A 14,121-nucleotide genomic window follows, 5' to 3' on the forward strand; every position below is an offset into this window, starting at 1 on the left:
TACATTTTTCACTTATAACATGGAAGAGTATGATAAATTATGTGGGACTCTCCTCCCATTGTTTCATGTTTTTATTTTATCTCAATGACTTTCTCTTCCCCACTGTAAATTCATTTAGATGATATAAAGACTTAATCCACATAACTCCTTGAATTTTTTTTTTTTTTTTGAGACAGAGTCTCACTCTGTTGCCCAGGCTAGAGTGAGTGCCGTGGCGTCAGCCTAGCTCACAGCAACCTCAAACTCCTGAGCTTAAGTGATCCTCCTGTCTCAGCCTCCCGAGTAGCTGGGACTACAGGCATGCACCACCATGCCCGGCTAATTTTTTCTATATATATTTTTAGCTGTCCATATAATTTCTTTCTATTCTTAGTAGAGATGGGGTCTCGCTCTTGCTCAGGCTGGTCTCGAACTCCTGAGCTCAAACGATCCGCCCACCTCGGCCTCCCAGAGTGCTAGGATTACAGGCGTGAGCCACCACGCCCGGCCTCCTTGAATTTTAATTAAAAAATTTATTATATGTGCATTCTATAGTCTGTTGCTTTAGTAGACATAATTATCTTCTTGATTATCACTTTTATTGACAAAACGTTACTGTATTACTTGTATTTGAATTTATGTGGTATTCAAGGGACATGAACAGTAAAAGTTATGTTTTTTAGATAGTATCTAGTGTCAACTTACTGTGTTATTGTCTGTCACTCAAAATTGAGCAACTTGATATTTTTATTAGTACAAAAGTTGTGTATAATTAATTGTTAAAGGAAAATTATTCAAATTTATATATTTTAGGTTTTATTATGACCTAATATTTTTAATGTTCTCTACCTGCTATATTAATACTATTATTCATGTGTTTCTGTATTTGTAAACTATGTTTTATATGTATACTGTTCATGTATTTATGTTTTAGAAAGGAGGGCTGGTTTCTATGGCAGGTGAGCCCAATGAAGAATGGTTTGCCCCTCAGTGGATCTTGGATACCATACCTCGACGTTCCCCATTTGTCCCACAAATGGGAGATGAGGTAATTGCTACCTTTTATAACCTTTTTCTTTTGAAGCCTCAAGAGCACTAACTTTAATCGGTCTTAGAACATTTATGTTCATAATTCTATTATATATACACTATCTTAGCTATTCTGCTCAATTCTGTATTTCTTGTGGAAGGTGACTGAACCTTATTAATCTTTGCATCCTTTGTAGGGTCTGGCACAATGTCTTCAATATATTAGATACTCAGTGAACATTGAGATAAATTGATTTGGTTGTGAAGTCATGAAAATGATTGGCTTTATTTTCATCTGAATTGTCGCTTAGTAGAATTGAATGGTAATTTGAGTCCTCATTCAAGTTCTAATTTAGTTAAAAAATTACAATGTGATAGAAAATATACCAGAGGGTAATGACCCCTTTCAGTGTCATTTCACAAACAGGGCCTTCTTACTGAGCCTGTGATTGAACAGTGTAGTCATATTTATGATTGGTCAGTAAAGAATTAATTAAGATTCTACCTGGTGAAAAACTTTTCATTTTCTCCTGAAAATTATGGTAACATTGGCATGTTAGAGATCTATTTGGCTTGTATAGTCTCTCATATATTGACTAATCATTAATTTTTGAATGATTAAATATTTACACAGTTTTTAATTCAAGACCAATAGTAGAAATGTAGTATTATTATCATGATAAAAAATGGAGCAAAACCTTGCAAATAGGTTATAACAATTTGGAGACAAATAAAAATTCTTCCAAACTTTTCTGTAATTGCCTATTTTGGAGGTCTTAGAGATAGATATAAAATAGCCTTATGAATAAGCTGTTACTTGCTGATTATCTTTGGATATTATTTTAAATGTTTATTTTTACAAGTATGTCTTTTTATAGGTATTGGACTTCTTAGCAATGCTTGTTTGCATTGTTATATCAATAAACATGTTCTGATCAATGCTATATTAAAAATTTAGAGAAATTTTAATTTATTTGCATATCCAAAATCACTTTTTCTTATTTTTATTGCCTTTTTTACGGAGGCATAAGAGGAGTAATTGTTGACTTAATCTTAGAAGACTTTACAGAACAAAATAAGAAATCTATATACTCTAAGATCTGATGAGAGTCCTCTATTCTATAGGACCATTTTTCTCAATTTATACTTTGGTGGGATCACTTTCTATCTATTTTGTTAAAGTTACTACATCCTTATATGCTTCAAGACTAATATGTATTAGGTGAAGAAAGTTCTTCAGGTAATAAGAAAGGTGTGTAAGTGAATCAGATAGTACAATATGTCAGTTAGAGAATCTTTTTAAGGAACCCATAAGGGGAAAAAAATATGGTATTTATATAATTGATTTCTTAATGACAGCATTACTTTTTACTTCACCTTAATATTAAGCCTTCATTATTTTGCATAGAATGCCCCTACTCACGATCATTGCCTCTCAAAATACTCATTTTCAAGGTCTAACTCAAATGCCAACTTCTTCTAGATGTCAGCCCTGTTTTTATTTACCTGTCTCTCCTTTCTCATGAGTTTTTCTACCTAAATTATTTCTCTCTTCTCATATAAGTGTTATAGTTACATTTCTACATGTGTGTCTATATCCTTGAGGGAAATGATTTTACTTTTATGCCTTATCACACAGCACTCAGTACCTTATACATAAATGTCCAATGATCAAGGTTTCTTGAGTATAGGAAATGAATATATAATAAAGGATATCTTAATAATATGCTTATTATTAGCCTTTTAACTCCTACAATTATTTTATTAATATTTAATAATATTTAAACCTTTTTCATTTTCTAGTCATATTTTTAGCTGTTTGAAATTCTGATGTAGACAACGTTGATTGTTAGAGTATCTCAGTGTATTTTTAAAATCTCATAATATGATATTTTTATGTTACTTTTTTCTGTTTGTCTCTATCACCACTTTTAAACTATTGAGGGAAAGAAACTAAGAAACCTTTTTCAATAAATTCAGAATATGATAGTAAATGCTGTCTTAAAGGCCCGAAGAATCTTACTTGAATTCATTTTCCTTCCATACTATGCCAGTTCTGACATGAACTCTTACATGTCTTACTTTTGTTCTGAAATTACTCAGTTTAGTAGCCTGTGATTTGTACTATTTATATAAAATATGTAGGCTGAGTATTAAAATGTTGATATTTAGAATGTCAATTACAATTTGAAATATAGTACAGTCGTTCTTCACTATCCATGAGGGATTAGTTCCAGGAAACCCCTCAGATACTAAAGTCCACAGATACTCAAGACCCTGACATAAAATGATGTAGTATTTGCATCTATGTACATCCTCTTGTCTACTTTAAATGATTTCTAGATTACTTATAATTTCTAATACAATGTAAATGCTATGTAAATAATTGTTATATTATTTTATATTTCTATCATTTTTAGTGTTGTATTGTTATTTTTTATTATTTTTCCCCAAATAATTTTGAACCAAGGTTGGTTGAATCCACAGATATGGAACCATGGATGTGGATTGTCAACTGTACTTTAAAATATGACCAGCTTTGTATATATTTGTCAAGAGTCTGTTTCTTCAGAAGATTTATGAAGCTGTTTGGGGAAAAGTACTGCATTTGTAGTGTTCATGTAGTGTGCTAGTTGTCACAGAGCTACATAGGCACGAGAACTGAATGAATATCATTTCATAGGGAAAAGCACCTTTATTTTACAAAGATTTTCAAGTATCTCAAGAATGTAAAAACAAACACCACATGTACCCACTATTAATTTTCGCATGCTACACATCCAATAAAGGACTGATAACTAGAATCTATTTAGAACTCAGGAAAATCAGCAAGAAAAAATCAAACAACCCTATCAAAAAGTGGGCAAAGGACATGAATAGAAATTTTTCAAAAGAAGATAGAAGACTGGGCCGGGCGCGGTGGCTCACGCCTGTAATCCTAGCACTCTGGGAGGCCGAGGTGGGCGGATCGTTTGAGCTCAGGAGTTCGTGACCAGCCTGAGCAAGGGCGAGACCCCATCTCTACTAAAAGTAGAAAGAAATTATACAGACAGCTAAGTATATATATAGAAAAAATTAGCCGGGCATGGTGGCGCATGCCTGTAGTCCCAGCTACTCGGGAGGCTGAGGCAGTAGGATTGCTTAAGCCCAGGAGTTTGAGGTTGCTGTGAGCTAGACTGACGCCATGGCACTCACTCTAGCCCGGGCAACAGAGCGAGACTCTGTCTCAAAATAAATAAATAAATAAATAAATAAAAAGAAGATAGAAGACTGGCCAACAGACATATGAAAAAAATTCTCAACGTCTCTAATCATCAGGGAAATGCAAATCAAAACCACAATGAGAAATCACTTAACTCCAGTGAGAATGGCCTTTATCAAAAAGTCCCAAAACAACAAATGTTGGTGTGGATGCAGAGAGACAGGAACACTCATACACTGCTGGTGGGACTGCAAACTAGTGCAACCCCTGTGGAAAGCAATATGGAGATACCTTAAACAGATACAAGTAGACCTACCATTTGATCCAGCAATCCCATTACTGGGCATCTACCCAAAAGAACAAAAGACATTCTATAAAAAAGACATCTGCACCTAAATTTTTATAGCAGCAAAATTCACAATCGCAAAGATATGGAAACAACCCAAATGCCCATCAATACATGAGTGGATTAGTAAAATGTGGTACATGTATACCATGGGGTACTACTCAGCTATAAGAAATAATGGTGATATAGAATCTCTTATGTTCTCCTGGATAGAGTTGGAACCCATTCTACTAAGTGAAGTATCCCAAGAATGGAAAAATAAGCACCACATGTAGTCACCATCAAATTGGTTTCACTGATCATCACCTAAGTGCACATTTGGGAATAACACCAATTGGCTGTCGGGCAGATGTAGGGGGGAATGGGTGTATACCTACATAATGAGTGAGTTGCGCACCATCTGGGGAATGGACAGGCTTGAAGCTCTGACTCGGGGAGGTGGGGGAAGGGCAATATACATAACCTAAACTTTTGTACCCCCATAATATGCTGAATTAAAAAAGGAAAAAAAATATTAATACACAAAAAAATAAAAAATAATAAATTAATTGGAACTAACCAATAAGCATACATGTGCACAGGGGGAGTAAAACTCAGTGGAAATCAATCAGGAGGGAGGGGGGAAGAGGGGAGGATCAGAGGGCAAAAACCCACCTAATTGGTACAGTGAACACTATTTGGGTGATGGGCACACCTATAGCTGGGACTCAAGCATTACAAAAGCTATCCATGTAACCCAAAACATTTATACCCTCTTAATATTTTGAAATAAAAAATCCCAATAATTGTAATTATTTGTTTTTTTGCAAACAGAAGAGAGTTTTTTAAGGATGTGTATTAGAAATATAAAGTTGTCAAATAGGATGCTGCTGTTTAATACATTATGTGTTCTGTTTTAGCTTATCTATTTTAGGCAAGGACATGAAGCTTATGTGCGGGCTGTAAGGAAATCAAAAATATACAGTGTTAATATACAAAAACAGCCATGGAACAAAATGGATCTCAGGGTAAGTTTACCAAATTTATAAGTTATGTAATTGAGGCAGCTTTGGAATTAAGTTAGTTATCCATAGGCTTTTCCTGGGTTTCGTGCATATTTCACTGTTGATTGTGTGTTCAAGATAAGATGATGTACAAAACTCTTGTAGAACTGAGTGGTATGGGTCACATTTTATATGTTTCCCCAAATTTGTATACAATCTATTATCTTGATTATTTGACTTAATTTCCTTCAAGTTTCAGATCCTCTACTCTACCATTCCATAATTAGAGTAAAACAGGAGTTCCCCTTTATGGATATTTTCTTTAGGGGCAACTTTGTACATTCTGGAGGCTCTATAAACTGAGTTTGTGAACTACAAACACTCTCAAGGTTCTGGCAGCTTTGATATACATTAAATGTCATAAATAGGAAGAAACTGATAAACCTGTGGTGCTTCATGAAATAGTTCTTTTGATATAGTATCCACATAGCTGCATGACTGAGTAAAACATGTATGTATATTTTATGGAGAAGGATTTTATGTCAGTAAAAATATATGATTTCATTCATTCATTCATACATACATGTATATATACATACAGACATGGGTATATATACCATCATTTCTACTTAGGTTTATATGTGTTTTGTTTTTCTGAACAAGAGATTAAAGGGCAATTTTATTGTTTTCCAGGTATGAAGGGTTGTTGGGTGATGATGCTTAGCAGGAAGTATTTAAGAGATAATCTGTATTTTTACTGAAATAAATATTTAGTTTAGACATTTGTGAAAATTTTTATTAATGTTATAATGTGCTAAAATATGTTATCAAGTTAGCTTTACATAATCTTCTCCTGTGATAGGGATGGCTACCATCTATTCTGAATCAGGTAATACTTGAGTTCTTTTTTAGAATCAGAGGAATGAATAAAATCTATAATTTCTTATTTTTAATCCTAACCCTGTATGTGTGGTGAGAGTCTGGGCTTTTGAATAAGACCTAGATTTCAGTCCCAGCTCTGCTATAGGCTAGTTTATAACTTTAAGCAAGTCACTGTACCCATTAGGATCAGTTTTATCATATGTTAAATATGACTCATAATCAACGTGTAAGGTTGTTGTAAGATAGTATGATAGGCATTCTAAAATGTAAGTCCTCTTTCCAAACGTATACACATACATATATGCATGTGAAAAAATATAATACTTACTTTATTTTTGCTAAGGGAGTGATTTTTAATCAGACAGAGCACTGTAATACCCTGGGGAGTTTTTTCAGAATATGTGTGGATGACCTGTACTTCATACTTACAGAATTTGATTCTGTAGGAGTTGGGTTTAGGAACATGAATTTGGAAAAGTTTCCTCAGGGCATTCTGTTGCCTCTCCTTGCTTTAGAGCCCTGTACTAAATTACAACCTGCTATTAAGTATCAAGAGCCATGTCTTATTACTTTTAACACTCAATGTAATGTCTAGAATTTGGTAGGTATTCAGATAACTCTTAAACTGCTCAAGTAATAATGAAATAGTATGTGAATATTAAGTAGTTATTGATATTAAAAGTAATTTATTGGTATTCTCATGAATAGGAGCAAGAGTTTGTTAAGATTGTAGGAATCAAATATGAGGTTGGACCACCTACACTGTGCTGCTTGAAGCTTGCATTTCTGGACCCCATTTCAGGCAAAATGACTGGAGAATCTTTTTCCATTAAGTGAGTAGCTGTGTGTGTGTGTGTATGTGCGTGTGTATGTGTGTGTGTGTGTCTGTTTATTTTAATACCTATTGTATATGGCATATTCTGCATAATATAGGGCTCAATGAGAGAGGAAACACTGTAGGACTACTACAGGATTTACAGTTACAAATACCAGTGTTTAATTCTTAGTTTGTTTCTCCATTTAATTGCTACATATATGATATAGATGGATAGATAGATGATAGATAGATAGATCCATGAGCAAGTTATTTAACCTCTCTGAATTTATATCTTCATTTGCAAAATGGAAATACTATTATCTTCCTCAGGATTGTTACGAGGAATCAAAGAAAACCTTTATGAGTGACTAATGGTATACTTGAAACATGCTATTTGTTTTTATTTCTGTTGATAATAGGAATAATAAGTCAGTGGACCATTTCTTAAAGTTGAGTTTAAAATCTAAAGAGATTAAGGAACATCATTTCATAGTCTTCTTAAAAAGTTCTTGACATAAAATACCTCATATTAAACTTTAAAAATTTTTATTGGCATCTTTTTATTTTTAAAGTAATACAGTACTATGCAGGGTACTCCCAAATAGATCAGAGCAGGTGGTGTTTTAAGTAAAGATGTTTCTAGGAACTTACTGTGAAGTTTCTGAAATTTTGCTTAATGGCTCCACATTAAACATACATCCTTGGATATTTAGTAACATAATACTGGTTTATCTCTATATTGATTCACATGTGCTTTATTTTCTGTACAGGTATCATGACATGCCAGATGTCATTGACTTCCTTGTGCTATATCAGTTTTATAATGAAGCCAAAGAAAGGAACTGGCAGATTGGTAAGTGTAGAATTGTCATTTAATAATTATTAATCTTGAATTAGAGTAAATAGCTTTTTAACTGTGATTTAACAGAAATAAATTAGTTTAACGCTGGAAAAGTCTGTCAGCCAAACTAGAAAAATCACACGAAAATTTCCTTTTCAGTTAGGTTTAGGTAGCTCTATGCATATTATGTGTGACGTGTAATCTCTACACCTTCTGTAAGTACCTACTCTATTAGTATACAAATCTGAATAAAAAGAAAATTCTCAAATGTCAATTGCCCTAATATAGAACCCTTTACATTTGCGCTCTTAAACAGATCACTACTGGTTATGATTTGTTTCCTTCCTGCCTTCCTGCGTCTCTCCCTTTCTCTCTGCTTCCTTCCCTCCATCACTTACTCCCTCCCTCCCTTTCTCCCTTCCTCTTTCTGTCTCTCTTTTTCCCTTCCTTTTTTTTCTTCTTTGATTATAAAAAACAGTATAACAGTGATGTGAAGGAGAAATTTTTAAAGGTAAAGAAATTTGCTTATAGCTCTATCATTATAATACAGAACATAAGGATTTTAACACTATTGGCTTTTTTTCCACATTTACTTGTATGTGCCTGATTTTTTAAAATGTGTTTGTAACTATAATAAATACATAATTTTAGAAGGATAGGGCCTGTCAGCCTGACTTGGAATCTTGGCCCTGTAACTTACTAGCTGTGTGATCTTGGGCAAATTTTTAACATCTCTGTACTTTACTTCCATTATCTTTAAAATGGTAATCATATAAGTACACCCTTGTAAGGCTTATGTGAGCAATAAATGAGTTAATATAAAGAAAACACTTATAATGATACATGGTAAATAGTCAACACTATATATATGTTTGCTATTAGGATATTTAAATTCACCTTTGTTATGCATAAGAAATATTTTTGTTCACAATGGTTTGGTTCTGTAATCTTTAGCTATGTAAAGGTAGCAAACTAGTATGAAGAGATTTTTTTAAATTTATTTATTAAGAAAATCTTTTTAAGTTTAGAGAGACCTATATTGCTTAGGCTGGCCTCAAACTCCTCCGAACTTAAGCAGTCCTACCTCAGCCTCCCAAGTAGCTGGTACTTCTAATGTGTGACACTGTGCCTACCTGAAGAGATTTTTAAAGGCACAAAAGAAGAAAAAAACAACTGTATAAACGTACATATACAGTACAATAAGGAGTATGCCTGATGATGATGCCAAGTAATTGATAAAAGTTAAAGTGTATTTGTTAGCATTTATTTAAGAAGACATGAATATATGTGATTTATTTCAAAAAGATTTCTACAACTTTAAAATCAAAATACTTGAAGAGGGTAAAATGTAAAATTCACTTATCTGGAAAACTCATATCTAAACTTCTGATAATGCTAGATACAATGATACTTCTGTATTCAATAAAAAGTAGCAATTTCGAATAGGAACAGCACTAATATTCTCAAGAGCACCCTTTTAAGATTTTTTTAAAACATTACAGGTGATAGATTCCGCAGTATAATAGATGACGCCTGGTGGTTTGGGACTGTGGAGAGTCAGCAGCCTTTTCAACCAGAGTATCCTGATAGTTCTTTCCAGTGTTACAGTGTTCAGTAAGTACGGTTAGGGTCCTTTATGCCTGACATAATACTATGGTAGTATATTGACTTCAATAAACTCTAGCAGGAATAGTACCTTTTTATCTGACTTAGCTATTCTCACAATACCTGTACCTGTAAGGAAGAAATTTGATGATATAAACCTTTTGGCTAAAAGGAAGAACAAAAGACTAATTTCTACCTCCCTTATTGTCTGCATTTTCTCTTCAGGATTTCTAGTTTATATAAGAATTATAACTATTTTTTTCGTGGAGAATACTGAAATTAATTTAATGTTTAAAGTAATTGTTAAATCTAGAATAAAGCAATGAGTATTAGTACCTAATCTTTTATTTAATGGTATGAATTCTAGACAAAGGTGACTGTACCATGTTTGGAGGTACTATTTGTCTACAATATTTACTTTAATTCTTCCTGAAATTCCAAGTTTTAAGATTACTAATGAATGAAGCCCTCAAGAATGATAGAAGAAATGTTTATTCTGTGAGGATTGATTTATTTTTATTTTTATTTATTTTTTATTTTTTTTTATTTCAGCAGATTATGGGGGTACAAAAGTTTAGGTTATGTATATTGCCCATGCCCCGCACACCCCCTAGTCAGAGCTTCAAGCATGTCCATTCCCCAGACAGTGTGCTGGTCTCCATATTGATTAAGAGTAGGCTTACTGTCCTCCAAGTTTCATATTGATGTTTTTTTTTTTTTGTTTGTTTTTTTTTTTTTTTGAGACAGAGTCTCACTCTGTTGCCCAGGCTAGAGTGAGTGCCGTGGCGTCAGCCTAGCTCACAGCAACCTCAAACTCCTGAACTCAAGCGATCCTCCTGTCTCAGCCTCCCGAGTAGCTGGGACTACAGGCATGCGCCACCATGCCCGGCTAATTTTTTCTATATATATTTTTAGCTGTCCATATAATTTCTTTCTATTTTTTAGTAGAGATGGGGTCTCGCTCTTGCTCAGGCTGGTCTCGAACTCCTGAGCTCAAACGATCCGCCCACCTCGGCCTCCCAGAGTGCTAGGATTACAGGCGTGAGCCACCACGCCCGGCCTAAGTTTCATATTGATGGACCATGTTTTCTCTGTTAGAGATTTATTATCTTTATGTAAGCAGAGTTGTACTTTAAAGAAAACTGTGTTGCCCTTTTCCAAATTTCACCCCCAAAAGTCATGCAAATTATGCTAGTATATGAAAGTAAGTACCATGTAAATTTGATTTGCGTCTTATTATTTTTTAATAGCTGGGACAATAATGAGAGAGAAAAAATGAGCCCCTGGGATATGGAGCCAATTCCAGAAGGAAGTAAATATGCTTTTTAAAATGAATTATAATTTTTTAAAAGTAAAATGGCAATAGCATGATATTGGCAATTAATTATTTCTGATTTTTTATCTTATACCTAGCTGCCTTTCCAGATGAAGTTGGTGCTGGTGTTCCTGTGTCCCAGGAGGAACTGACTGCTTTGCTATACAAACCCCAGGAAGGAGAGTGGGGGGCTCATTCCAGAGATGAGGAATGTGAACGGGTTATTCAGGGCATCAACCACCTTCTTTCCCTGGGTACGATGAATGTGAAAAAATATTAGAAGTGTGGAAGGAAGCTAGGGAAACCTGCAGAATTTTAAGTTCTACAAAAGAAAATGCAGTTTCTCCCTGTACACTTCACTTTTAACTCAAGAAGCACAGTGATTCTAGTTTTAATATTAATATTTTTATATGCTTGGCCAAAGTATTATAATAACTGATAAACTTTTTCAACACTCTGGGGGATAAGAGCTAAGGCAGGTATATAAGTGTCTTTTTCTCTCTTGAGCCATTTTGGCTCTCTAGCTATTCCCTGAGCCAGGCTTTGGATGGGTTCCTTGGTAAGGACAGTGGGTGAGTAATGTGTTTTACCCACACGAATAGTTATATTTCCTAAAATATATCTCTTGAGAAGTTTGGCAGTTTTCAAGGAAAAACATGGACATCTGAAGTTAAACACAGTGTTCCTTTAATTTTGTTTTGTTTTACCTGATTTGAACTAGTTTATCATGCATGATTCATAGATATAATGTCTAAATAAAAAGAACGTTCTGTTTGTATAATTGAATCATCATTATTTTAGAAATGTAGTCTATTGCCTTACCTTCTTGTTTATATGTTAATTATTGTTTGTTAACATGAAATGTTAATATCCTTTATAGCTCTCCCTTTTTGATTTTGGTAATTCTTTAGATTTTGCGAGCCCTTTTGCTGTTCCAGTGGATCTCAGTGCCTACCCCTTGTATTGTACTGTAGTTGCTTATCCGACTGACCTCAACACCATCAGGCGGAGGCTTGAAAATCGCTTTTACAGGTCCGTTTAGTTTTATCATTTATTATAAAATTCATAGTTTTATGGCTTTTGCTTTCCTTTTTGAAATCTGTGTTTTCATAGTATAAAATTACCATCCAAAAGACCTACACCAAAATTTCTTCTAAAAATTTGAAGCACTAATTTCCCTTTATTAAGAAGATTCTCACTCTTCCAGTGTAAAAAAGGAGGTAGGGAAGAAAGGTATAGAGGAAAATATGGGTAGCATAAATCCTTTGTGAAACAAAAACTACAGTTTAGTTTATTAAGGACAGATTAAGTGGTTTGTGGATTCATCAGGATTAAGGTATGACAGATTTGGAGCATATTTAAATCTTCTGTTGGCAATTAGGCAGCAGTTAATTAGATTTAATTGCCAGCCCTGAAATATACATAGGAAAAGAGCTAAGTTATTTTTTTCCTTGGTTGGGAGGGGGATGATTATTGGAGGAGTGTGGAGGGCACCTCTTGGTCCCTCTCTCATCTGAGTCTACTACTAAACACAGTATCCCATGAACTGGTTAATCTGCCCCTTGTAATTGAGAATTGGATGAATTTTTTGTAACATTGTATATTATTTGATTAAATAATATATATAAAAAATAACTAGATAAAAATCTGTCATTTTCTACAATCTAGTCTTTTTTTCTTGTGCTTCTTGGCTCTTCCCCTGAAAGCTAAATTATACATTCTTTTGATTTTATCAAAATACTTTTTTTGTTTATTTATTTTTGTTTGGTTGGTTTTCTGTCATCATTCTACCCATAATGTCCTAAGTCAGTTCTATTCCAAGTTTTAATGTACAGTCCAGTGGTTCAGAATTCCTGCCTGTGCTTCAAATACTATAACTATCATCCCATTTTAGTGCACATCAGTCACACATATATATTGAATTACGTATGTATATTTGAACACCTTTGACATACTATGATTAAGTGCCTAGTAGTTCTATATTATATAACCCTAGAATATACTTTAAATGTATCAGCCAAGGCTAACATAGGGTATTTTTTCTTTCATAGGAGAATATCAGCATTAATGTGGGAGGTACGCTACATTGAGCATAATGCCAGGACTTTTAATGAGCCAGACAGCCCTATAGTTAAAGCAGCAAAAATTGTAACTGATGTCTTACTTCGATTTATTGGGTAAGAAGCAGTTTTAACTTCCACAGAGGCTAACTTTTGATTTTTTAAAAAAATATTTTTAAACATTATTACTGAAATTATTGAAATGACATATCTTGTTTCTTAGGGATCAAAGCTGCACTGATATACTAGATACTTATAATAAAATTAAAGCAGAAGAACTAAACAGTACTGATGGAGAGGAGGTAAGAATCACAGCATGATTAGTAGGAATGAATTCCTTTTTTGTTATTTGAAGGTACAGTAAGTGTTATGTATAAATGTTGTAATTGGCTGTAAGCAGCAAAACAGGTTTTTGAAAGCTGGTTGAATACTTGCATCTGTTTATATTAAACTCTTTAACCTGCCCTTAGATTGTATATACCAACAATATAATAGTGTTACAGGGTTTAGTCAGAGACAGGTGGCCAGTCATCCTATTTTACTCACTGGGTTTCAGTAATGAGAAATCAATGCTTTTATTTTCTAGCCCTTAAAAATAAGACAAAGCACTCAATATTTTAGTAGAATGTACAATGTGCGTTGCTTCAGTGATATATGCATGGAGGGCCCCAATTTCACCACAGTGTAATATGTCAATGTAACAGAATTGCACTGGTACCCCATGAATATACATAATACAGATAAAACATAAATGGGGAAAAAACAAAAAATAACTAAAAGAATGGTTAGTTGATGGAAATTTCATTAAGTATTTAACTTTCTATACATTATATGTAAAAAAAGATTTTTAAAATTACAGGTTTGAAAGTTACAGGTTTAGTAGTTTCAATTGCTACTTGATTTCCTTTATGGAAATTGCAAAGATAAACCAGTCTTTTCTGAATGAAAATGGAATTAGTACTCTCAGCAGGCTCTCACATATCTGATTTCCCCACCCATCTATGTTTCTAATCTACATAAAGCCATATTGCACTGGAGGTTATAATAGAAACAAATACCAAG

The 14,121-nt window shown here is 33.7% G+C and overlaps 1 protein-coding gene across 1 annotated transcript in view; it reads left to right on the top strand.

Moving 5' to 3' along the window:
- BRWD3 (bromodomain and WD repeat domain containing 3) overlaps positions 1–14,121 on the top strand; it is a 122,987-nt gene that overhangs the window by 94,335 nt on the left and 14,531 nt on the right. Inside the window, exons 24-33 of the mRNA XM_069464369.1 lie at positions 914–1,027; positions 5,456–5,563; positions 7,130–7,254; positions 8,009–8,091; positions 9,582–9,693; positions 10,935–10,996; positions 11,098–11,253; positions 11,911–12,031; positions 13,051–13,176; positions 13,283–13,361. Coding sequence (XP_069320470.1) covers positions 914–1,027; positions 5,456–5,563; positions 7,130–7,254; positions 8,009–8,091; positions 9,582–9,693; positions 10,935–10,996; positions 11,098–11,253; positions 11,911–12,031; positions 13,051–13,176; positions 13,283–13,361 — 1,086 coding nt within the window. The remainder of the gene's footprint in view (positions 1–913; positions 1,028–5,455; positions 5,564–7,129; positions 7,255–8,008; positions 8,092–9,581; positions 9,694–10,934; positions 10,997–11,097; positions 11,254–11,910; positions 12,032–13,050; positions 13,177–13,282; positions 13,362–14,121) is intronic.

The sequence above is a fragment of the Eulemur rufifrons genome, chromosome 30 (assembly GCF_041146395.1).
Source record: "Eulemur rufifrons isolate Redbay chromosome 30, OSU_ERuf_1, whole genome shotgun sequence".
Taxonomy (NCBI): Eukaryota; Metazoa; Chordata; class Mammalia; order Primates; family Lemuridae; genus Eulemur; species Eulemur rufifrons.